Source organism: Gasterosteus aculeatus, chromosome 10, assembly GCF_964276395.1.
Source record: "Gasterosteus aculeatus chromosome 10, fGasAcu3.hap1.1, whole genome shotgun sequence".
NCBI classification, from domain to species: domain Eukaryota; kingdom Metazoa; phylum Chordata; class Actinopteri; order Perciformes; family Gasterosteidae; genus Gasterosteus; species Gasterosteus aculeatus.
The window spans coordinates 9,365,553-9,391,224 of record NC_135697.1 but is presented as its reverse complement, the minus strand read 5'-3'; the positions used below and the strand labels follow the sequence as shown (position 1 = coordinate 9,391,224).

General features: G+C 42.2%; 2 protein-coding genes and 1 long non-coding RNA gene across 3 annotated transcripts; all 3 read right to left on the bottom strand.

Annotated features, from left to right (window-relative positions):
- Positions 1–8: 8 nt before the first annotated feature.
- On the bottom strand, positions 9–9,884 carry pip4p2 (phosphatidylinositol-4,5-bisphosphate 4-phosphatase 2). The gene is made up of 7 exons (XM_040189738.2): positions 9,576–9,884; positions 6,472–6,620; positions 6,005–6,111; positions 5,756–5,879; positions 4,069–4,121; positions 2,291–2,381; positions 9–1,489 (listed from the first exon to the last, which is right to left on the bottom strand). The coding sequence occupies exons 1-7, from the start codon at positions 9,679–9,681 to the stop codon at positions 1,346–1,348; spliced, it is 774 nt and encodes a 257-aa protein (XP_040045672.1). The 5' UTR covers positions 9,682–9,884; the 3' UTR covers positions 9–1,345.
- Positions 9,885–12,257: 2,373 nt separating this feature from the next.
- On the bottom strand, positions 12,258–14,486 carry LOC120826169 (uncharacterized). Its single transcript, XR_005713217.2, has 2 exons — positions 14,090–14,486; positions 12,258–13,964 (listed from the first exon to the last, which is right to left on the bottom strand). It is a non-coding gene; the product is annotated as an uncharacterized LOC120826169 (long non-coding RNA).
- A 983-nt stretch (positions 14,487–15,469) lies between these two features.
- On the bottom strand, positions 15,470–17,720 carry LOC120826163 (uncharacterized). Its single transcript, XM_040188203.2, has 2 exons — positions 17,421–17,720; positions 15,470–17,021 (listed from the first exon to the last, which is right to left on the bottom strand). The coding sequence occupies exons 1-2, from the start codon at positions 17,590–17,592 to the stop codon at positions 15,829–15,831; spliced, it is 1,365 nt and encodes a 454-aa protein (XP_040044137.2). The 5' UTR covers positions 17,593–17,720; the 3' UTR covers positions 15,470–15,828.
- Positions 17,721–25,672: the final 7,952 nt, after the last annotated feature.

Here is a 25,672-nt window from a genome sequence, read left to right as displayed (position 1 = left end):
AATACAGGCAGTTTTTTTGCATTTTATTGATAAATAATCATTTTGAAAAAAACCTACGAGCCATCTTCTGCTTTCCTTCCACACTACAGTTTTCCAAGAACAGAATTTGAACTATGCACAAAGAGTTTGTTTTTTAACATTATGTTCTGCTTATTCATCATCATCACCATCCTCATCATCATAATTCACATTCAAAACAAGGTTAGAAGTTTGAGCTGGTCAAGGTGAAGAGACAGGAAGCCAAGTCAGCCTACAGCAATGCCAGCTAGCACAGAGTGCCGATAATAAGCAGAGGGAGGAGGAGGAGGAGGAGGAGGAGGGTTTACATTCTAACTCACAGGCAGACGGAGCAAAGACAAGAGCATCATAAGCTTCAGCTACCTCTTTGAAAACGGACAAAAGCACCCTCAGGGACGGAGCATAAGCAAATCAACATGCAAACATGAGTCACCGAGTACGGAGATCATATTCCAACATTGAGAAGGCAACAGAAGTGCTGTAAAACCACAAAAAGGTAACTACAGTTAAAAATAACTCTCACAAAATGAAAGGGTTATTGCTCTAGTGAGTTAAAATCAGCATGGCACCAAAAACAAAAACTGTGATCATTTTTAAAAAAAAGACAAGCTCCTGTTGATCGTTTGCTCTTCTTGACCAATTCTGGGCAGCAAAGTTGGCACAAATGGGTATTAAAGAATTAAAAAGAAGTGTAGAGTTAAAATCATATAGCAATACTATGTTAGTGTACACAGGCAAGATAAATGGTTACAAGACAGTATGGGTATGCATCTTTCTATAGCGGGAGTTGAACTAGCAGCAAAACAACAGATACAATTGCATATAATCGCAGTGCAAAGGGCAAACTGTTCTTAGGGGGTTGTCACATGTTGGTCTGGTCAGTAAAAGAAATCAGGTGCTGAACAACAAAACAAAAAAGTTCCAGAAAAGACCAAATCCAAACAGTTTAATTGAGAATATATTTTTTGACAAATTATTTCCCATTTTTAGAGAAAAATCCCATTTTTTAAAAAGTTCATTCTGGATTTTGAAGGATTTCGGCAAAAACCTGGGCAGGATTTGAGTCCCTGCGGCCAGTGGGAGGAGGGGTCAACATACATTAGGCTTGTTCAGCGAGTCATAACTCTAAAACATTCCAAAAACAAAACTGCATTATTTTAGATACATCTCCAACATACATCCTCTTCAAACACACACGACTCCTCTTCAACACACCCCTGTCCAGACGCCCTGCAGGCATTCCCCTCAGCCGAACACGACCAGTGTGGAACCCGGATGAGTAAAAAGTAAAACTGGGCTTTGTTGATCCAGCCACGCCAAGTCCGTTCTAGGCAAAGCTATTCTCCGGGTAGCTGACTTTAATAGCGCCCCAGTAGCAGGCTCGTATCAGACAGATGAGACCCAGCAGGTAGGCGAACGCCCAGGACACGTAGGTGGCATTGTAACGATTGGCAAAGTCCCGAGTCCCAACCTGTCGATACAGAGTGGAAGACATGGTGGGTGAAATATCACCACGTTTGACATCAAATTCATTCTGATATTCATTCTGATTCTGATATACTGGGAAAAACTGAATGTTTCCGATTGTATATTACATTATATCAGATTTCATTTTTGGAACACTGAAGTGGCCTAATAGGCCACTAAGTGTATTTATTTGATGTAGGATGATGCAAGAAAACCTCTAGAAAAGATCACTTTATATACCTCTATTTATTCCTTCATTTTCATATTATTATTATTGTGTTCACTAGAAAGCACATAGGCACATTTCTCAAGGGATCATTTTAATTGTCAAATGAGACATTTCAAAGGTAAAAACATCACAAAAGACAATTTTGTCACATTCACTCACATTCAACTCACAACTCACATTCATGTTTCTCTCAGGTTAATTGTGATATTGTGTTTTGTCTTATACATTTATATATATAATATTTGTACAGCAGTGAGCTGTAAAACAGGTGAGCATGGCGATTATTACACCCCTTAAACATCAGTCTGTTGACATCATCATCGGGAGAGGATCACCCCAAAATTTAATTTTAACATTGTATATTATTAACATACTTATATTATTTCTCTTTTATGATGCCTTTAAAATGTAATTTCTCTTTGTCCATTCTATTGTGTTGTGCTTGAGTTTAACACTATCCTGGATGGTTGAAATGTCTCGCTGAATGCCTTTATTGGGAAGTCACTTACATCTTTTGTTTAGTAAGTGTTACAAATATAAAACAATTAAGACAAACAAAACAAAGACAGTGCTTACCGTTAAACCCACTCCGATGAAAATGCAAATCATTCCTATAGTTATATAAGCACAACAACGCCTCCTAGGGAGCGCACTGCCGACAGAGGATCTGCAGAAAGAGATTGATGAGAAAAATTTAAAATTTAGAAAGAAAAAAAAATTAAGATACTTGTTTTTTGTTTGTCTTATACACTGGTTCTGTGAAAAAGAAGTTTTTATTTGTCCAGACCTTTCTTAGACTTTTTATACTTGTATGTGGTTGGAAAAGATTTGCAAGAAACGTTTGCATTATGATAATGACTGATATGACTGATCATCCCATGCCAGCCAAAAATCCTCCCTCCTCTTTTACATGTCACATGACAGCGCCGGGAGCCGGTCACATGTGCAACACACGTCCAGATTGCGAACACGCTGCAACACATGCACAAGTGGGAATGCCGCTCAGCACAAGTCTGGTATCATTGCCTTTGTTTCTTTTTTCCTTTCCTTTCCTCCCCCTCTCTGCTCTCACATGCCTCTCATGTGATGGGACTCAAGCATTCTTCAGGCATCGTTGGTATTCAGATGGCTTAAGGGGAGCCCGATCACCTGATTTCTCACCTTCTCACACTCCTCCTTTTCCTGCCTTCACGTACGGCTTGTTCACAATTGTGCCACCTGACCATCTCACTAATGTGACCTGTGAGCACAGCTGCAGCAGACTTATATTCAAAGGATGTTTTTAAAAAGGTTTTAGAGCTGAAGATCACCCATAAAGCAAGAAATCAAGAGTGCAACAGTCTAACAAACAAAAAACAGCTCTATTACAACACTTCACATGCAACGAAACACTTTTATCTGCTCCTTATAAGTATCAAGGTAAAACCCAGAAAGGCTCCGTTACTTCATGTGTCAGGGAGTTTTTAAGGAGATACTGTCTTAGAGCAAATAAGTACGGAAAGAAAGAGATGGAGAACAAGAAAGAAAAAAGCCGCACTGAGGTGAAAGACAGAAATGCGGAACCAAAGATTGTTACTATTTGCTTTAAACTGAATCATTTAGTTGGCTGGTCGAGTCCATTGTGTGTTTTATTACACGTTGCCTTCAAACCTCCAGCCTTGTAACAGTTGGATTGTCATAATAGACTTGTTGTTTGTTGACTTTGTTTTAGTCACATGTGTTATTTGTAAAACTTTGTTACTTCAACATATCAAAGATATATTTTAGACTCTGTATGCGCATGTCACAGGTAGAAAGGTAGACTCATATTTCATAACAGCCCTGCATGACTGAGTGTTGTAAGCCAATGCACATGTGAAAACTCAACGATTTTAGCCGTTTAAAAGTATTACCCTTCTTCCAATGTAGAATATATCGTGTTTTTTTGGTTTAAAGACCACGCCTATACATTTGGATTTCAAGGCCATTCTCTGCAAAGCAGTTGGACATTACATGTCAATTAAACGTTTCAAGGACTCCGAAGCTTCACTAATGTTTGTTGCAACTTTACATTAAAACTATGCAATTTGAATTGCACTACGTACAAGATTTGGAGCTAATGATGCAAAAAGCGCTCACAGTGCAAACGGGACAATAGAGACAACGCTAGAATTAACTAGAATTGCTATCATATATTGCACCTTTTAAGTAGTCTTTAATTGTAACACCAGGAAACAATAATGTAATTTTGAAAAAAATAATGCACTGGCGGCTTGCAACAGTAAGAATAAAGTCAGTTAAAACATGAAAACACACATGAACAGTTAGGGAGATGAGTTAAGATGATGAGTTAAATGGAAGTTTAATGGACTCACATTTTTTTGCAGTGGGGACACTTGGCTAGCGTGTTAAACCGAAGCTCCATCCACTGTGAGGAAACAGAGAATAAGCACCGTTTAGTCAGAGTACAAGAGCCTCCACACAATGCCGCGTGAACAACAACACAATACGATCCGACTGCACACAATCAACACAAGATCGAATGGGAATGATTTCAGATGATCAATCAAGATGGATTGCAGATTGTAAATCTATTCGTGGGCTGTATTGGAGAAAGTGTAAAAAGAAACTACTCTTATGATGTATTAGATTGGGTTGTAAATAAAGAATTGTTTTGTGAAGGGTTTTGATGTTAAAAGCAGTGTTACGATAATGTTTATCCAATACAAGTCAGCATAGTTTATGGTCAAAATTTAATATGTGACTTTCAACATCTGGCTTGAAAGAAGCAATATAAAACTTTCAGGGAAATTCAGGGATAACTGTCTTGTAAACCAGTTTTTCTTTTACTTCAAATATACAAATTGCTCTTCAACTGACTGGCTCTTCAAAGCCAGATGTCTACAAAGTCATATCATCACTAGTGCAAATAAGGCCGCAGATTGAACCGGGGCAGGTTAGGCTGTTGTTAATACGTCCACCAGTGTGACCAGCTTCCTCAACCTCTTGTCGTGCTGGGGGAGAGCCATCGCTGGGGAGGCCTGACATTGGCTGGGATGTTTTGGCGTCCTCGCTGCCCTACAGCCGGCGCAAGCAACAATTTGCACACGTTAAGAGGATACCACCACGTGTTGTTCATACGCGTGCCTCCTCCCCTTTGGGAGGCGCTACAGGGTGCTCCGTTCCCGGACCAGCAGGTTCAGGAACAGCTTCATCCCTGCGGCTGTCACTCTACTGAACTCTGCCCCCCCTGAACTCTGAACTCTGCCCCCCACCCCCACACACCTCCCTCAGTGACTGTACTTCCCCCTCCACCCTGGCTTGACTGCCACACCCTCCTCCAGCCACTGAACATTTGCACTGTTATTGTATATCCATTTTTTACTGTTCATATTGCAAAACTATTTCTTACTGTACATATCTATTTATTCACTTATTACACTTCACATATGCACATACTTTGCACTTTTTGCTATTTTGCACTCTGGTTGGATGTTAAACTGCATTTCGTTGCCTCAGTACTTGTACCCTGTGCAATGACAATAAAGTTGAATCTAATCTAATCTAATCTACTGACGCGACACCTCAGGTACTGCAGCCTCCCCGTTCAACGAGACACCTCACGGGTTGTTTTTTTAATATGTAACCGGAAAAGGTGTAAGGTACTTGAACCTTCATGTCAGTGAATGCAAACAAAAAGGTCATTGCGGATGAGAGTAATTTGCGACGGTATGCAACCACACGACTGGTGAGGAGAGGAGACACACAGCAGATGCATTTCAGCCACTTCCACGCTTCCTAATTCATTCAACAAGATAAAAGGAAAAAAAGAGATCTTTTTCGATCTTATGTGTGGTTTGGACTGACTCGCTAATACTCTTTACAACCCGGCAACTACTGTGTAAGTACCTTACAAAACTGAAAAAAATCCCCTGTTTCCATCAATGTGGTTTGACTATCAATGTTTTAAATATGCATGTACCAACAACAGCACAGCAATGCTTATGCATGAACAACTCCGCGATTTCTTTAGATTTTGAATGTCATGGGGGGATTACGTACAAGGAAGGTGTTGCCGCAGTGACCGCAGACCACTCTCATCCCCTCAGGTTGGATGGGCAGTGCCGGCTGAGCGGGTTGCTCCTCTGGGATAACCATCACTGGGCTCAGGTTGATTATCCGTCTGCTGTGGAAGGAACAAAGAGAGATGGACAACCTTATAAATCCAACCTGTCAAAGACGGGACTGGTGACATCAATGATGAGTCTTGATTGGTCTCATAAGACTGTTACTTGACTGCCGGTTACCTACCAGTTTGGTCGAGGACATCCTATCCTCCTCGACGTGTCTTTACAGATGAGCAGGCAGTTACAGGGACACCTCACATATTTCTTCCCTGTTGGGGGGGTTTTGATGGGCTGGAACGCAACATTGACAGAATGAAATGCAGAAAACAAGAGAAAAGGGCATTAAAAAGAAGAGCAGTTGGTTTAAAATGTGGTTGAGGTGACACCGCAGGGCCTTTAGGGCAGAATGTAACAGGGTGTATAATGTTCAAAATCAATTTAATTTATAAAATGTACTGGATATCAGGTCGCCCATCAGCTTTATTATTTATATATTATATTTTTGAAAGGTGACTTGATTGTTGAAAAGCAGAGGAGAGCAGCGATAACCACCCGGAATAAAACTGAAGGCTGCGTCTCTTTGCTCAACTTGACAGTTGAACTCTTACAACTCAACGCCGAGCGCCAACAATAACGGCGGCCTCTACTTACCGTAGCTTCATTGCACACTGTGCACTTCACCACGTGCTGATGCAGCTTTCCATCCAGATTTATGAGCGACTGACATACGCGGCAGTTGATGACGGGTACGCCGCCGGCATCGGGGCTGGCGATGGCTGTGTAGGGAGGAGGTAGTTCGGCTTTGAAAAGAGGAGGACGGCAAAGCAAACAACACGCGGCCAGCTGTTAACTGCATGCGTCAATAAAACTTCAGGCATTGAACAGACCGAATCCAATACCAGAAAGAAAAAAAAAACACATGCCAAACCATCAAGCATCATCACAGTTCCTCCCAATGTGTTAGTTATTCAGTTATGTGTGTCTCTTGGTAACCTAGCGGGTGATGGGCAGCCTAGAATCACAGCTGCACGTACTCATCACACAAACCCATGACAGCCTGCGTACGACTCTGATTGCTCAACATGTGACTCGTCTATCCTCGTCGGTACGTGTAGGGAAGAAACAATGAGCCCTTTTACATCCGTGATCGCAGGTAGCGTTAACATGTGAGTAATAGGCCCATGTGACACAATTTATTCATAAATACATGGATAGAAATGAATTATTTATGTCTGATAGAATACTATTGTTTGTGATTTCAAAAGCACATGAAACCAGAAGTATGAACATCGACCCATATGTTAAGGACGCGTTTTAAGAGTTGTTCAGATGGTGCATCAGCCATTGTCTAAACATTTTGGACAAAACATTTAACAGCCAGGACACTGATTAGTGTTTTTCTAAACATAATATTGGCCGGACTTTAAAAATAATTATCTTAATACGTGAAAGATCTGCTGTGAACTAACTACGGCTACCAGTCAAATGAACTCTGCACTGTTTAATCCCTCATAAACTTGTGTTATTAGTCTACATTCCTAGTGTCTTTCTGGGTTTTAATGCATTTGAGCCATAGATTTGCACCTTTACATTCCTACTGTGGACATACAACACGTGGTGATTCATTTCCACTTGTAATCCCAAATCCATGAAATAAAATCCTAGTAAGTAAGTAAATCAGCACTTCTTTCTGTTTTCTTTCTGGCCCCCGTTGGTTACGGACGTGGTTTGTTTTGAGGCTGACCGAGAAACTATTGTTGGACACGGATGTTTTCTGATTTCTTTATTCTGCTTCCTATTGCTCATTTGACAAGAAACAAAATTATCTTAAAAAAGCTGATAGATAAGGCTTTATAGTCTTGTTATTGTCAACAAAACCCATGAAAAAAAAGAATGCATTAGCCCGGCCCATCCGCTCCAGCTAATGACGTGATTCATTCAGAGCAGGAGGAAACTCAACCAAGGAGCAGAGCTGGCAGCGAATCGTTAGCTTTCTGTGTATCAACGAAGCATTGCTTCTGAGGAGGAATATGAACAATTAATTCAAGCACCTTCAAGGTCTGCACAGCCTTTTGCTGCAGTCCATTTATTCTGCTATTCAAGTGCAAAAACATTCAGCAGGTGATGACAAAATCAAGCACAGTGCCGTTCAGCGGCAGCCAAGGTCATTGGTCACCATCTCACTGTGAATACCGGCGAGGAACAGGGAACGTCTAGCTGAATAAAACTCTGATTATCCGGCAAAGAAGTCTTCTCGGATTTTAAAGATAATTGGGTAATCAATACAGCAAAGATTTCCATCGTTTTGACATAGTAACATGTTTTACTCAGTCCTAATCCCAGTTCACACTCACTCAGTTTTGTAGATGAGGCGGATTATTAGTCAAAGTATCTCTGTGACTGTGTTTCGGGACAAAAGCTCAGTTTTGGCTTCTTTGATTTTGATTAATTCGTTTTGTAAATTGGTCGATAGCGGATTCAATAACCCCAGAGAAACTAAAGAAGTAGCTAATATCCAGACTGCAGAGGGAGGGAGGAGAAACTGGGCCATGAAATATGCTGACATTCATTGAGGATTTTACTAAGTCAGAGCTGTGACATGAAAACAGGCCGTTCCCAGGTTATTACAGTCCAGCATTAAAGTCTTTATGAATAATCCGGATTGTGAAATATGAACTCTGCGAGATTAGCATAAATCAGAACAACAAAACATATTATTTTTCTCTCTGAAAGAGCATTAAGCTGTCAATGAATCCATTCATTTGCGCCAGAATAACCCGTGCTGTGACGCGTCGAAGAAAGCCCTTCACCCAAAGCTTCAACAAGATCTTTAGTGCACAGTGTCTGGAGCTAAATGTGCTAATGATTCTATGTTACACATAATCTGTTGATCAGAGGGGCTGATCTGGATGTTTCTGGAAAGCACCAAGAGGGAAATTTAGTTTGTTATATTCAGTAACGCCTCCAGCCAAAAGAAATAGCATAGTCTTTGTGTATGGCTCCAACTTTCAACATGGGATTTGATCTTCTGCTGCATCCTTTTCAGAACCAGGCCACATTCAGTGCAAAGGGCAGTCCCGACAGCAGCTTACCAAGTGAGTGGACTGTGGATTTATGAGCAGTAAATGCCTCGGCCATTCAGCCCTGCATGCATCACGGTGCTTTAACCTACATTCAGCTGATGATTACTAAGCAAAACGTGGACACTGTGTCAGCTGCACGTCTCGTTCTGTATCAAAGATGCTACAGTGAATTAAATGTGTCCTTGCAAGATCATTGCACGATTGGTATTGTTTACAGTGTACATTTCACGCGAATGAGTTCTATGTAAAACACCATGAAATCGTCTTTCACGCTTCGGGTTCGACACATCTGGCCCTTCACGTGGGACAAAAGGCTGCTCGGCTCCCTTCGTCCGCAGCGGGGTCATCCCTCCCGCACGTCGCACAACAACATCGGATCCCACGTCCACCCGAGGCCTCGCGGCGCGCATCATCACGACCCATAAAAACGACATGAGCTTTTCTGCGGTAAAGAGAAAAAACAACAACAACCCAGAGCGCGCTGCTCCAGCAGGGCCCGCTTCTCCGGGCCACTGCTCCGCTTCTCCCCCCCGCTGCAGACCGTGGCGCTCGCCTCACATCGCTGCAGTTTTATTTTACGCACAAACTCAATACGCCACAAAAACAAATGATTCAGCACGCCGGCAGCAGCGGTGGGGGCGGTTGGCTGTGTGGGGGTTGCCGCTTGTTTACCTCGGGGACTTGACTCCTGCAGGTACGGGGGAGCAGCCGGGGTGACGCTCTCGGAGTTGGGGCCGGAGAGCAGCGGCGATCGCTCGTCCAAGCCGTCGGAGGCCATGTCGCTGTGCGCGCACCGCGGGACTTCTGTCTCCTGCGCCGGCTCTGCACTCGGGAGGGAGGTCCGTCCTGGGGGTGGAGGGTGGTGGGCGGGGGGCGCGCAGGAGCAGCAGCCGGCGCTGGTTGTTGGTGCCGAGTCGCTCCGGTCCGACAGCCCCAGTGACGGCAGCCTGGTGGAGGGAGGAGCTCCGCGGTGCCCCCCCCCCCCCCCCCCCCCCCCCTTATTCTCCTCCTCCTTCCCAGGAATGTCCACCAGATGCCACTGTAGGAGTAGTTATGTGCAATCGATCCGTATTTCAGACTAACATTGGTGTGTCGTGATGTGTCTGTACACTTACAGACATGATGCTGTTTGGTCTGCGGCTGAGTTGTGAAAATGCATCCGATGTTTAATTAGCCGGCCTTCGTGGTTAAATAAAATGAATAAAATATTAGTTTCTAAATCAGATGATTTTGTATTGGAAAAATGCAAGACTCTATATTTTTGCATCACAAATTTTCCTTTTTATTGGTTACTGCAGCAAACTGGATGTCAGTTGAACTCTTTCTACCTCTTCCACCTCATTAGATTTCGTCATTGAGCAGAAACATCATCATCGGACACTCTCTTTGTTCCCTAAGTGGTTTGATTGTCATCAGCAAGACCAGCAAGTGTGAACTCTTCATGATACAAAAAATGGTTTATAATGGTAAATCCTGAGAATATCATCCATCCCCCTGACTACAACACACTCGATAGTTTGTTCCAACACTCGTCCCTCCCATTCCTTGTTGCTTATGACAGGGTGTAAACCTCAGACTACATAAATGAATCTCCTGACCATTCAAAAGAATCACTAAACAAACACAGATGTTGTCTATCAGCATTTGGGACTAAACAAGTCTGCATTAATTTTAAAACCTTTGTGTTGGTTCTTAAAACCGCAAGATGAAAATATGTGTATCATAACCATTAAGATCTCCTCTGTCATTGAACTGTTTGTTCCCTGGGCTGTCGTCCCTTTCCTCCCTCTAGAGAAGCTCAGCCCAGCCGTGCTGCACTGTAAGCAAGTTGCAGCTGGATTGGACTGAAGCCCCTTAAAGCTCCTCCGGCCGCCGAAGGAAGAGGTCTCACTTCACTAGTAGTGTAAATCATATTGATTTGCTTTAAAGTTGTGTGGTTGATATGATTTAGTTTTGTTTTGCCAAGAAGGTTGTATCAATAGATTATGACAAACAAGATTATCCAGCATTCCGTGCTTGTGGTTGATGTCTTGGTACTCCACAAGTACAAATATTTCTACTCTGTCTAATAAAAAATTTTCAACAGTGTGCAATCTTTGATTGGGGGATCTATCTTTTTCTATTGACTTCTTCTAAAACTGCTTGAAACAAAAGTAACTCAGGCAGGATAAAATAATGAGTGAACATCAGGGTTTATCAGTTTAAGAGATCAATTTTATTTGCAGGAGATTTTCTCAGATTTACAATTATTGTCTCATGTTGCAGGAGAGCAAGTTACCTGGAGGCAAAAGCTCTCTCAAATTCTCAACTGAAGACATTGTTGCTTAATTACCGATTAAATGAATTACCTGCACCGCTACTAGACGAAGCAACGGCTGGGTGTCACACTTTAATGTTCCGACTGCAGACCTCAGTCACATTAATGTTCCGCATTTCCTAATGGGTCTTCTTCTTCTTCTTCTTCTTCTTCTTCTTCTTCTACTTATTGGCGGGTTGCAGCGATAGTAGCGTATACCGCCACCTACTATTCAGGAGTGTGCAAACGGATTTATGGCAAGGCTAGACTTTTGTTCAAGAAAAAAAAGGATATGAAAAAGAAATAACTTTTCATTAGGCCTGATTCATTCAGAAACATAACTAAAGCTTTGATTCTGTCTCTTTGTATCCCTTGTTCCTTTAAAATATAATTCATAAGCCTATCATTTCCAGCTTTGACCTCTGGCCATTTCATTCTGAACTTTTTTTTTTTTTTTAAACATGTTCAACATGTTCTTTAACTTAACATTCAGTAGATAATCCATTACGTTTTCCTATCATTTTTAGTGTGGAATTTGGACCTGTATGACTTAGTCTTAATCCATTATATACCACTTCCTCTCGTCTGTCAAGACCCAGTACGGAGACTCTTTCCCCTCCAACCTGGCTTTGTATTTTATGGTATTGTCTAACTTTAGGGTCAGATTCATTCATCCATTCTTCTTGCCACCTTTGCATGGTCTCAATCTTTATTCAACTTTTTGCTTCCCCTTTTCCTATTGGAACCTTAATGCCTATATGTTCTTTTCAAAGCCTTTTTTCATCCGCATTTCATTTCCCTTTAATCCAACATGTGCTGGGACCCAGCAAAACTGAACTATGATCCTTAGGTTTCTAATATTTTCCACCAGGTATTTTATTTCTAATATAAGGTAATCTCGTGAGGATGTCCCCTCAAAACTTTGCAATACCGACATGGAGTCTGTAGGATATTAGAAACAAATTTACGACCCGGTTCATCAAATTAATAAAAATGCATATAGTGTACACCACAATACAGCCATGATTCTGAAACTGTAATCAATAAAGTAATGACAATATTGTAAAACCACTTTAATTTTGCAACTGTAATAGAATCACATCAATGTACAGTTATGATTGTATTTGATGTAATGTAATCAACTGGAATGCATGCATGTAATACTACAACAACTGATATTGATAAAGGGCCATTCGAAATCCGAGTTACATTGAACTCACCAGAAGACCACTCCCAGAGGTGTGGACACTAACTTTCACACCTTTAAGCATTGTTATAAATACCTGTAAGAACCATTGTTCTCGAGTTCACTGGTGGAGACGAAAAACAGGCACTAGGGATGGTCCGGAACCTGGTTTACCATACCATCACAAATGTCTCTATATTTCTCCCAGTTAGCTTTTTTGAAGGTCCATTACTTATGACTGTACTTTTGTTCAGTCTTAAATTCCATATCTACTAAGATTGGGAAATGCTCACTTCCAACGCTTGTGTTATGATCTATTTCCCATTCACATCTACTGGCTATTTTCCTGTCAACTAAAGTTAAATCAATACAGGAAGTTTCATTCTTATAGACATTAATTCTAGTACCAGCCCCATTATTCAAACATACCAGCATTCTATCAGTCATCATTTCTTAAACAGCCTCACCATTTAGATCTGTATGTTTGCTGCCCTACGAACTATTGTGTGCATTAAAGTCTCCACAGCGTATTTCTCTATGATTTGTCCTAACTATACTTTATAACATCTCATTAGTTAGCCTTTTACATGGATTATAGAAGTTAACAATGTACATATTTCCACTGAACCCATCAGAACCCGTTGTGTTTTTTCCAGTGAGAACCTGAATCCCCGGTCATAACCCCACTACACCACCTCATCCATTGCTTCTTGCACTTTCCTGACCGCGTGTTCCAGGTTCCTTCCGTTTTTCCATATTGCACCATGGTCAGCAAACAGAGACCTCCCTATACTAGTGCTTTTGTGAATATATATCATTAATCATTAGGGTAAAGATGAGTGTACCAATCACACTACCCTGAGGCGTGCCTTTCTCGACTATCTATTGTTCTGACCTTTCTGAGACAATCTGAGCTTGAAATTTCCTTCCAAACAAAAAGTATTTTACCCAGTTGTACATTCTTCCACCAATTCCCAGAATATGGCTTTTCCCCACTATGGACCGTTGAATGACAATTCAAATGTGATGTCGTAGTGAATGTTTTCCGACAGGCGATGAAAGAATATGGCCTTTCCCCAGTGTGGAGGACTTTTCAGATTGACAATTAATTTGTCAGTTAGACAAATACATTGAGATATATATATATATATATATATATATATATATATATATATCAAACAGATTTGCAAGATATGTTCCCTCAATCTGCATCTTCTCACCCGGAGAGGATTGTGAGAGAGAAGCTGGTGGTCATTGTTTAGTTCAACTACAGCGGTGCTTTCAACTGAAATGTATTCTAGAGATGTTTCCTGTACCACACTCTCAGCTTCATCAGTACACGAGTCCAGAAGTTGATCTTCACCGTGGCCTCTTTCCTCACAAGTAGGAGTCAACGTAAAGGCCTCCTGCTTCGGTTCAAGCTGCTCTCCCTCTGGACTGGTGCAGAGTTCCTCCTGTTCCTCTTTAATCTCTGGAGGATCTGGGTCCTCTTGGTCCAGACTGGGCTTCCTCTCCTGGAGACAGAGCTGCTGCTCAGAGAGAAGCTCCTCCTCCTTACAGACACGTGACTGTGGGAGCTCTGGAGGGACAAAAGGAATAGAAGACAAACGTTTCTTCAGCAGCAGCAGATAGTCACTCGTTGACAAACGCTCTCAAATTCTCAACTGAAGACATTGTTGCTTAGTTACCGATTAAATTAATTACCTGCACTTAGTGATGTGACGTTCGCGTCGAGGCTTCGAAGCTTGGGTCGAGTAATCCAGGAAGATTTTTATGAAGCGCGTATCGAGGCTTGTGTTGATGACGTATGTGATGACGTTCAAAGCCTCGCAAACCAGCCGTACCACGTGACTGATTCAGGAAATGGTTCATGGGTCTTGTTGAGTATTAAAATATAATCATGCACGGTCACGCTAGAATGAAATTACACTTGAATTATAAATGCATAGTAATAATGGGTGAAGGCCGCTTAAAAAGCCTGGATTGCACGAACAGCTTATATCACAATCACAACCACAGCACACAACATGTTGCTAAAAAGCTGCACGCACTATCTGGGTCAAATAAAGAAAAACAGGAAACACCAGTTCCCCATATTGAGAAAAGCACTATCTGGTTCAAATGTAGAAAAACAGGAAACACCAGTTCCCCATAGTGAGAATAACATGTCCATACATGGAGCTGCACCCCAGCTCTCACACGCAAACACATACAGCGCAAAACATCCTAATATGCAGTGGCGTGAACCATTGAAAGCGTGATGACCCGCAAGCCTGGAGGGATGGACATCCCTGTGCTCTAATGAGGCTCTCCGAAGGTTCCTAAACAGGAGCCGCCTCCATCATAGTAAACCAATCCAAAATGCTCTTAAAGGATATATAATGCGAGCACACTCTGTATTAAGGGATTTTTTTTGAATGGGTCCGTGCACGTTAAACTGCCTTTTCTTTGCAAGTTAAACGTTTTTTTCTTTGCTTTTGCTAAATAGCTTGCCCTGTTCTTTGCTAAATAGCTTGAAATAGGTCCGTGCACGTTTAACTACAGGACAGAATACTCTTGTCACAAATAAACATTGTCACATTGCTTTGATTAAAGTCTCCAGTAGTCCTTGTTTCGCTCAGACACGACAGTCTGGAGCGCGATTCGAAATAAAAGGGGCAGCGAAACACAAGTCCTACATTTTGTGTATTTCATACTTTATTGCGCATTTATTTACAAACTATTCAAGCTTCTTTTTTCTGTGATGGAACCAGCAGGAAAGAGATTTTCCCCTGTCCAGGAACATTTTGACCTTGGATTGGTCTCCCTGTTCTCACGCAGGGCTCAGCATAGACGAGGTGTTATTGTTGTATCCAAGCTCCCTTGAACACAACAGACACTTCACCTTTTAAATTACCAGAAATAAGAAACATAGATATTAGAACAAGCGATACTGTGTCAGATTTATTTACAGTATATTATGCTACTTATTAATAATATATTACTATGTGCATATCTTATTATGAGGTGTGGATCTTTTTCTTTTTTTCTAAATCTGCTTTATACAAAAAAACTCAGGCAGGATGAAATCACGAGTGAACATCATTTGAGGGTTTATCAGTTTAAGAGATCCATCATTTTTATTGCAGGAATTTTCGTAGATTGGCAATTAATTTGGCAGATAAATATATATTTCAAACAGGTTAAACATTTGCATGATATGTTCCCTTAATCTGCAACAAAGATTTGGGGGATGACAGTAAAATATATACATTTAATGACTGGTTATTACATTACATATCATTTAGCTGACGCTTTTATCCAAAGCAACTGGCATTGCATTTTTTTTTAACCAGGGCGCCGGGGGAGCAGTTAGAGGTTGCAGCATTTGTGTTTTGATCTTATAGAAAGCTTCAACGCCTTTTTAATCTTAAAAATTGCTCTGAATATTTACTCTATGACACCTAACCCTTGTGGGTTCTTCTCATGTGGACAATTAAGTTACTAGAAGTCCTGAAACCACGTTCGCATATTTTACAGGAATATGGCTTCTCCCCAGTATGAATTCTTATATGACGCTTCAATACTGATGTCCGAGTGAATGTTTTCCCACAGGTGATGCAAGAATATGGCCTTTCCCCAGTGTGTCTTCTTATATGATACTTCAATTGTAATTTCCGAAAGAATGTTTTCCCACAGGTGATGCAGGAATATGGCTTCTCCTCACTATGAATTCTTACATGAGATTTCAATAGTGATTTCTGAGAGAATGTTTTCCCGCAGGTAATGCACGAATATGGCTTCTCCCCACTATGAATTATTATATGAGACCTCAAATTTGATGGCTGAGCGAATGCTTTCCCGCAGGTGATGCAGGAAAATGGCTTCTCCCCACTGTGAATTCTTATATGAGACTTCAAATTTGATGGCCGAGAGAATGTTTTCCCACAGGTGAGGCAGGAATACGGCCTTTCCCCAGTGTGAACACTCATGTGGGCTTTTAAATCACTATTATATTTGAATTCTTTTCCACATGGTTCACAAGAAAAGGGTTTCTCATCACTATGGACTCTTTTATGGGCCTTGAATACTGATTCATGAGGGAATCTTTTCCCACAGGTGTTGCATACATATGGTTGATCAACACTGTGGGTTCTTCTCACGTGGGCAAACAAGCTATTTTTAAGTTGAAAGGATTTCCCACAATCTCTGCACAAAAACGGCTTCTCACCCGGAGAAGCTGGTTCCTTGTTTGATGTTAAACTAAGTTTTACTCCTTTCTGATCTCGGCCATCAGATTCATGAGGATTGTGAGAGAGAAGCTGGTGGTCATTGTTTAGTTCAACTACAGCGGTGCTTTCAACTGAAATGTATTCTAGAGATGTTTCCTGTACCACACTCTCAGCTTCATCAGTACACGAGTCCAGAAGTTGATCTTCACCGTGGCCTCTTTCCTCACAAGTAGGAGTCAACGTAAAGGCCTCCTGCTTCGGTTCAAGCTGCTCTCCCTCTGGACTGGTGCAGAGTTCCTCCTGTTCCTCTTTAATCTCTGGAGGATCTGGGTCCTCTTGGTCCAGACTGGGCTTCCTCTCCTGGAGACAGAGCTGCTGCTCAGAGAGAAGCTCCTCCTCCTCACAGACACGTGACTGTGGGAGCTCTGGAGGGACAAAAGGAATAGAAGACAAACGTTGGAGCGTATAAATACAACGAGTGTTTATAAAACATAAACATTACATTACATGTCATTTAGCAGACGCTTTTATCCAAAGCGACTTACATTACACTTTAAACCCATGGCTTTTTTCACATTTTTGCTCGGGGAGCAATTAGGGGTTAGGTGTCTTGCTCAGGGACACTTCGACATGGAACAAACAAGGGGCAGCCTGGAATCGAACCACCAACCTTGTGCTTCCCAGCACACCTTCTCTAACCCCTGCAACACGACGACATCACGTGTCCTACTGTTCTATTAGTAAGTTAAAGAACACGTTGGTTTGAAAAACCTCGTCTTTATTGCTTTAGACAACAGAGTTTTCTTTAACAAAGTTGTTCTCACCTATCCTGTGTAACCTCACTTCGGGTTTCCAAAAAACATCCAACAGTCTGCGCTGTCGGTCGATCTCTTCCTGGTACTCGACGACGGTTCTTTTAAAAACTCCGAATATTTCTTCAGCAGCAGCAGATAGTCGCTCGTTGACAAACTCTCTCAAATTCTCAACTGAAGACATTTTTGCTTAATTACCGACTAAATTAATTATCTGCACCGCCACAAGACGAAGCAACGGCTGGGTGTCAAAGTTCCGACTGCAGACCTCAGTCACATTAAGGTTCCGCTTCTTACTATGATCGCCGGCCTTTTTCTTCTTCTTCTATCAATTTATTTGACGGGTCGCAACCAACATGAAATTATGAATACCGCCACCTACTATACAGGAGTGTGCAGTTTCAGGGTAGCTGTTTTGTCACACATAGTGCACTTACCTGACTCATTTTCCCCATTAAATACAGCTTTAAAACACCATCGTTGTATTGTATTACCCTTCAGAGTAAAGATACCGCAGTTTAATGGGAACGTGATAACTCCCTATATCAGGAATCAGGAAACATTTATTGCCAAAAGATGTCAGACATATGTGGCAGTATGCAGTGATTGGTCCTAATAACTTTCAGCTGGGTCTGGATCACAGCCAATCGCTGCATGACAATGCTGTACAAAGGCGGCTTCAGAGCACCTGTCTGCATTTCACTTGCCAGAGGCTGGGGTTACGACACCTGTTGTGAAATATTTCAATAAAAACTTGGTAGAAGAGAATGACTTGTCTGATAAAACAGAGTCTTGATGAATGATCAAAGTTGCAAAAAGTCCATTTATTGCTTGCAAGCAGGAGGTCAAATACACAGGCACGTATCATGGTGCTCTTTGGAAATGGCGTCCCCGAGCAGTAAAAACGCTGAGTTTTTATACACATGTGAAGAATGTTCTCCGTGCCAGTTACGAGAAGCTGCAAAGCAGGTTGAGATAAGAACCCAGGTGAAGCTGAGGGTAGCACACACACACACACACACAAGATCCTCCTCAGCCATGAACAGAAGTCCTTTGTTTTGAAGCTTCTATGAGATCGAGTCGACCGTCCTCCCTTCTCAGGGCACAGCTGCAAACTAACATTTTGTATCATGCTGCTCTTTGCACATCAGGGTCAAATACAGGACACTTGAGACACGGGTTAAGCACAAAACAATGTTAGAATATATTTTTACCATTACACACCTCCTGGCGTCTTTCGCGCTGCTCCGTGTGGTGACAGGTAGGCTGTCGGCAGCAATTGTATTCGCTCCCACGTTGTCCGTCCAGTGCTCATTTAAGGGCCTTTTGTGTCCCAGAAGTTCACTGGTATGGCTGCGTAGTAATCTCCACCTGATGCACTCAATGTCCACGCTGGTAATTATCGTGGTAGCGTCAATCCCTCCGACCCACGTTGATTGTCTGAAGCGTCCTGACCGGTATGTAGCGCAGTGGCTTTAGCTCCCTCCGCCAGCCATAGTAAGGCTCTGTCTGTTTTCCTCTGCAGGGCAAGGATCATTGAGCATCAGCTCTACAACCGCTAACCTGCCAGAGACCACTGCTGCTTTGTCTTTTGGCCACACTGCTTTGCTTTACCTTGGTTAAACTAACCGTGTTTGGGTCTGCCTTGCTTTTAGCTGCATTTACCCGGTTTGGGTTGCTTTGTTTTGGCCTCCTAACTGGATCAAGACACATTTTAACTGTACGAGAGACAGGCCTTATTTGTTTGGATCCTTTGTTATTTGTTTGTCAATTTGTTATTTTCTTTATTTTGTGATTCGGTTGAGCTTTGGTTAAGCCGTTTGTCGGTGTTTTATTAGTATAGTTTTTGATTAAATGTAATAATTTTCTTTACTTTCTTTCTGTTTTGGTTTAGTTTCTTTTATTTTAAACCTGTTTGTTACGCCCTCCTCTAAAGAGAGGATACCGTAACTCGCCGTCACACGTGAGCTGGCCAAAAGGTGGGTGAGGTGAAACAAATTGCGTGGGCGCACAAGTAGGACCAACAAAACAAAGCACCGTTTAAACAAGGTTTATTTCACCTATAATACGGTAGTGGGGGAAAAGGGGCTGAGCGGAACCAAAGCAAAGAAATTAACCAATGAAAAGGACCCCTAACCTATCTAGTCTAAACACACCTTGCTAAACTCTGATAAATACAGGGGGTGGTCCGCCCAGGTCTTACCTAGTGTATATAGACAGAGGTTTATCTACGGGTAGTATGTAAACCCCAGGGTCTCTTACCTACACACTCCCATTGTGCGGTCCCCTTTTCCCTGGGACAACGGAAGAAGCAAAAAATAAAAAGTACAAACAACGTGATAACCAGACAGAATAACAACAATAACTTAACCTTCACCAGTTCACATGACCCAAATACATATGTAACCAAAAACACGAACTGTCACTTGAACCCAGCTCAAAACGAAAGTTCCTGCCAGAAAGTTATTTTGTTGCAACAGTCCTTCGGCTCTCTCCAACAGCTCTCCTCTTGGTCTCTCCCTCCCGACCTCCTTTTAAGCCACGGCATCCTGCAGTTGATTGGCTGTGGGTGAGGGTGATTAGTGGCTGCAGGTGAGAGCGGGCAGCGGAGATGACTGCATGGTGGGTGTGTCAGAACACCTGTGGGGACACAAGTCAAAACACACACACACCCCCAAGCAGGCCGAGGCACGTAACACTGTTGCTCTCGTCTTCCCCCCCCCTTCAGGTGCTGAGTCTGCGGTGGTGCATTGGTGTCCCAGGTGGTGGTGTCCCTCTTATGTTATGTTTTTGCATGTTGTTTGAGTTTGCTTCACTTTTAGTTGTTTCACGTGTGGTGCTCTTTGGGTCCCCTTTTATTTGGACAGTCCATCATCGTAAGTCTCAGCCCTGATTGGTACCCCCCGGGCTTGTCCAAGAGTCCATCACGCCTCGTGTCGCCTCGTGTCGCTACACATACAAGGAATTTGACTTGGGTAGGACAGGACAACAGTGCACAAGTAATAAAATGTAATGCTATGGGTTAGTAGTATAAGGCTATAAGTTAGTTTAAAAATATAGGAATAAAAGTTAAAGTTAAAGCGTTAAATATGTTTAAAAAATAAAAATAAAGTGCACCAGCGAACAGAAAGTGACAAATGAAAGTCACAAGTGTAAGTGACGTGTGCAGTGAGAAAGAAAGTGACTGGTGGAATGTCAGTCAGTGGAGGACCGGGATCTGTTAATGAGCGTCATCAAGTGCTTGCTGGTGTAAAACTGACAGAACTTTTCTCACCATTCTAATTAGTCTTTCCCGCACTCCACCATGGTGTGATGCTGCTGGAGGGTTGAAAGACCATTTGACACAGTCTTCCAGCATGAAATTTCGGAGTTTGTCCTGGTTTAGACTCCTGAGGGCTTTCTGAGAGTTCTCTTTCTGCGCCAACCAGATTAGTGCCATTGTCAGAGTGGATATGCGATACTTGACCTCTTCGGCTTATGAACCTCCTAATGGCATGAATGCAAGAGTCTGTATCTAAGGAATATGCCACCTCTAGATGTACTGCTCTGCTGGCCATACAAGTAAAGAATACACCATACCGCTTGACAAGGCTTTTGGCTCTGTTTCGATCGGTCAAAATGAATCTATCAGATTGGGCAAATCTGCCATCTTTTGTACTCTTGTCTTTCCTGCTAAACGTCTGCACACAACACACTTGGTGATCCCCTTTCTTGCTGCTGAGTTTACACTTGATATCCAGTAATTCTTACGAAGCTCAGAGAGAATGTGATTTCTTCCACTGTGGCCTGTGAGCTTGTGTACAGTATATGACGTAGTAGCAGGAGAGTGGGTGACTTGGGATGTTTGACCTGCTCAGGTATGGCTGCATGGTCGAGTCCTCCACCAACTCTTAGTACGCCATCTTCCAACACTGGATCCAACTAGAATATGCAGCTTTTTCTTTGTATACTTCTTCTTGATTCCAATGATGACCTTCTCAGCCTTTTCCATGTCGTCTACAGTGATGTTCTGACCAGTCATTGTGGATTTAAATACTTGCATTTTGCCAGCAACTTTTTTGTTTTGAGAATGTGTGTTCACACCAATTTCATGGAGTTCCATTTCTTTTCTTTTTCTTGCAAGCATCTCCGAACTTCAAGTACCATGCCACTGCCTTCTTGAGTCTCAGCCAGTCTGATAAGTGTGACAGCAGCTGGTCTGTGGGGTTTTGTTTGTCTAGAGCAGCGGTTCCCAAACTCAAGAATGCAGCGGCCCAATTTGAAATCTGAAAATCTTTTGCGGCCCATCCAAACCTTTAATCACAACTCTGATCAAAACATAGGGATGATTAAATGACCATAACAATTTAACCGATTAAAAATGTATTAACTGACAATGTATGTTTTGTATACCATTTTCTCCGGAGCTCATATATATTTACTTTAATACTACAAGAGGCCCCACATTTGACACTTTTTTGTTTAGCGACGCCTTTTGTTGAATAACGACAGGCGGACAAGAGCAGCCGTTTCGAGCAAGAGCCTTATTGTTTTATTAATCTGTTCGTTTAAATTGTTTGTGCTTCATTAATTAATGTTTCACATAACTAATGTGTCGCTCGAATTGTCTTCTGGTCCTAAACTGGTAAATCCCAGTGATAGGTACTCCGTTGAGTACTTTCTACGAACCTTTTTTTTTTAGTTTTCAGGGATTCATTATCTGAGGACTTAATTCATCAGCTTTCCTTGTCCCACCTACTAGTGATGGCAAAGTGAAGATTTCTGAACCAGTGAAGCTTTCCAGCCAATTGTATCGGAAACAGGTTCATTCATTCAATGCATCGCAAACTCTATGATGACCTCTGCTGTTGAAAACCTATAGTGCAAATGTATCGAATAGCCTACCAGTATATTTTGGCCCAGTCTCTGTGGGTAGAACATGATTATGAAAAGTTGAACCAATAAATCATCTAATAAATACATGGATTCCTATATGAATAAAACTATTGTTTTTCAGGTTTGAATTGTGTCCTTGTTTGTGTATTTCAATTCTCTGTACATTGGCAAGAAGTGGAACAAACACTTATCTATGTCTTTCTGCACCTTTGTGCATGTTATGTTTGTGATCATAATAGCAGAAGAATTAATAGAAGATATATATGAGTTATATTTAAGCAATATAATTTTTATTGAGAGACACAATTTTCTTTTTGTAGATACTATTTCCCCTGCCTTAGAAAAAACATGCTCACGCAGCACGATGAGGCAGTAATGGTCAAAATATTACGTGCTAATACAAATAGATGTGGGTACACATGTTTGTGTTTGACCCAATATTTTAGCGGGTCTTTACTCCGTGGAATGTTTGGCTCAGCCAAATATCGGGTGGTCTCCACAATAAAAATAAACATCCATAATTACACAGTATAAATGACAGACTTTGCCTGCCTATTGCTAACCGTGTTAGAGGAAATCAAATTGAAGTGCTCCCACATCTCGGAGCGACCTCTCTTTGCCACAGGTTCCATTGTAAATTTGCTCTTTGCTACGACTACTACAACAACACTGACTGTATCAAACCGACAAGCCCGAACCCTGTTTCCAGCCCATTGAATCAAATCGAAGCGGTCACGTGACTGTGCGCCGGACCGAAGCTTCGGACGTCACTGATCACGTGATCAGCAGCGAACGAACCGAGCACCGATACGTTCGCCTTGCACTGGTTCATATTTCGACACAAGCGTCGAAGCAGGAGGATCGGAGGTAACAACACTACCACCTACTAGCCACCGCTCCATTGTACAATTTTCCCCACCAATATTTTAGGTAGCTTATTGTGTCAACTAAGATTTCCCGCCATTGACAAAATACAGGACACGTCACGGATCAAAAATAGGTCAGATAAAAGAATAACACGTAATTTAAATCATAAATATTTTTATATCAATTTCAAACTTTTCATAATTGTAAATTAAAACCATTTTATTTAATTTATTGTAAATGACCTCTCGCGGCCCACCTGCAGTACCGTCGCGGCCCACACTTTGGGAATCGCTGGTCTAGGACATTCCCCGAGGCACAGGCCGAGGGGGGGGAGTGGCAGCTATTTATGACTCCTGCCTTTTAATAAACCTTAAACCTAAGGTATCTTGTATCGGTCAATCAAGCCAGAAGAGACGGACCAGCTAGTTAGACTTCAAGAATGTCTTGGAGACATCAAAACTTGGATGACCGGCAACTTCCTGATGCTAAACTCAGAAAAGACAGAAGTTATCTCGATAGGCCCAAAGCGCCTTTGAAGCCAGCGGTCTCGTGATACAGTTTTTATGGATGGAATTGCTCTGGTACCCAGCAGCACCGTTAGGAATCTGGGAGTTCTCTTCGACCGGGATATGACCTTCAACTCATATATAAAGAAGACTTCAAGGACTGCCTATTTTCATCTACGTAACATATCAAAAATCAGGAACTTCCTGTCTCAAAGTGATGCAGAAAAATTAGTTCATGCGTTTGTCACTTCCAGACTCGACTACTGTAATTCTTTGTTATCAGGCTGCTCTTGTAAATCTCTTAAGCCTCTCCAGTTGATTCAGAAGGCTGCAGCACGTGTATTAACAAGAACTAAAAAAAGGGATCATATCACTCCTGTATTAACTTCTCTGCACTGGCTCCGTTAAATCAATAATAGATTTTAAGGTACTTTGCCTCTCCTACAAGGCACTTGCTGGTGAGGCACCGTCGTATCTTAAAGAGCTTGTAACACTTTATTGCCCTACAAGGCAGCTGCGCTCCATAGATGCTGGGTTACTTGTTGTTCCTAGGGTTTTAAAAAGTAGGCTGGGGGCCAGAGCCTTCAGTTATCAAGCTCCTCTTTTGTGGAACCAGGTTCCACTTTCAGTCAAGGGGGCAGATTCGGTCAGCTCTTTTAAAGTAAAACTTAAAACTTTCCTCTTTGATTCTGCCTATAGTTAGGGCTGTCTCAGGTTAGCCCGGACCAGCCCTTAGTTAAGCTGCTACAGGCTTAGACTGCCGGGGGACTTCTTAGGACACACCGAGCTCCTCTCTCACGCTGTCGTTCTACAATAATTATACTATAATAATTCACGTTTTATTAATGCACATGACTAATTCAGCTTCTTTCCGGGAGTTTTTTGTGCTTTCTCCCCTAGCAGGTCTCCGTAGATCGTAGTTCCTTCTGGACCCTGATCCTGACATCTGCCGTGGCCCTGCTGACGCCTGCTGCTGCCATCATCATCATTATTATTTTAGATATTAATCATATTACTGTACTCATAAACCAACATTACCCTCTCCTAAAGTCTCTGTGCTCTCCCTCCCCACGGGCTTCTGTAGATGGTGGTTCTATCTGATGGTGGTTCGATCTGATGGTGGTTGCCCCTGCAGTGGTCCTGCTGTGCGCCTGGTTTGCTACTCACAATTACTTGAATCATTTCTGTCATAGGAATTGCATGTATTATACATTGTTAATTCTGTACACATGGCATCCATCGTAGTCTGTCCATCCCGGGAGTGGGATCCCTCCTCTGACGTTCTCCCTAAGGTTTCTTCCCTTTTTTCCCTCTTGGAAGGGTTTTTTCATTTTATGGGGAGTTTTTCCTGTGCCGATGGTGGGTTTCGGGACAGAGGAGGTCGCATGTGTACAGACTGTAAAGCCCTCTGAGGCAAATTTGTAATTTGCAAATTTGGGCTAAACAAAATAAAATGAATTGAATTGACATTGGTTCCATATGTGACTACTTTTCCTTTGACCTCTTGGTCATCCACCGGATTCTGCTGGAAATCAATCCGAGCCGAAGGGGGCCCCGAGCTGACGTCAATAACAAAATGATTGAACTGCTTTAGACGCTAACGATAACGCATCGGAAATGCCCCGCGCAGGGCCCTTTTTGTCACTGGCTAGTTGCTAGTATGGGCCCCCGACAGACTGCTTATATCGCTCCATATCAGCGACACAACTTGAAACCCCCGTAGACACTGCAATGACACGTCGTAAATCTCCCTAATGGGGCCCCTTACTAGCCGGCAGAAACACAGTCCAGGAGAGTCCTTCAAAACAGAGTCATTTTCCCTTTAGTAGACACAGCCCTTAGAAGCCTGAATGACAGATTCTCAAAACTGGAAGATGTCTATGTTCTCTACAGTTTCCTGTTTTCAAAGAAAATCATGCAACAGGTGCTAAAGAGTGGCAAGCTTCGTGCAAGAACTTGGAGCAAACAATGAATGACATTGAGGCAGATGATTTAGAATTGGAGATCAATTCTGCT

Bases quoted from the DNA above. Each gene is read 5' to 3' on its own strand.
- pip4p2 (XM_040189738.2), bottom strand. From the start codon at position 9,681: ATGGCCTCCGACGGCTTGGACGAGCGATCGCCGCTGCTCTCCGGCCCC. The intron at 6,621-9,575 runs GTAAACAAGCGG...CTCTTTTCAAAG, and splicing joins GCAGGAGTCAAGTCCCCGAG to CCGAACTACCTCCTCCCTAC. The intron at 5,880-6,004 runs GTAGGTAACCGG...TTCCTTCCACAG, and splicing joins GGATGTCCTCGACCAAACTG to CAGACGGATAATCAACCTGA.
- LOC120826163 (XM_040188203.2), bottom strand. From the start codon at position 17,592: ATGTCTTCAGTTGAGAATTTGAGAGAGTTTGTCAACGAGCGACTATCT. The intron at 17,022-17,420 runs GTGAGAACAACT...TTGTCCCTCCAG, and splicing joins AGTGAGGTTACACAGGATAG to AGCTCCCACAGTCACGTGTC.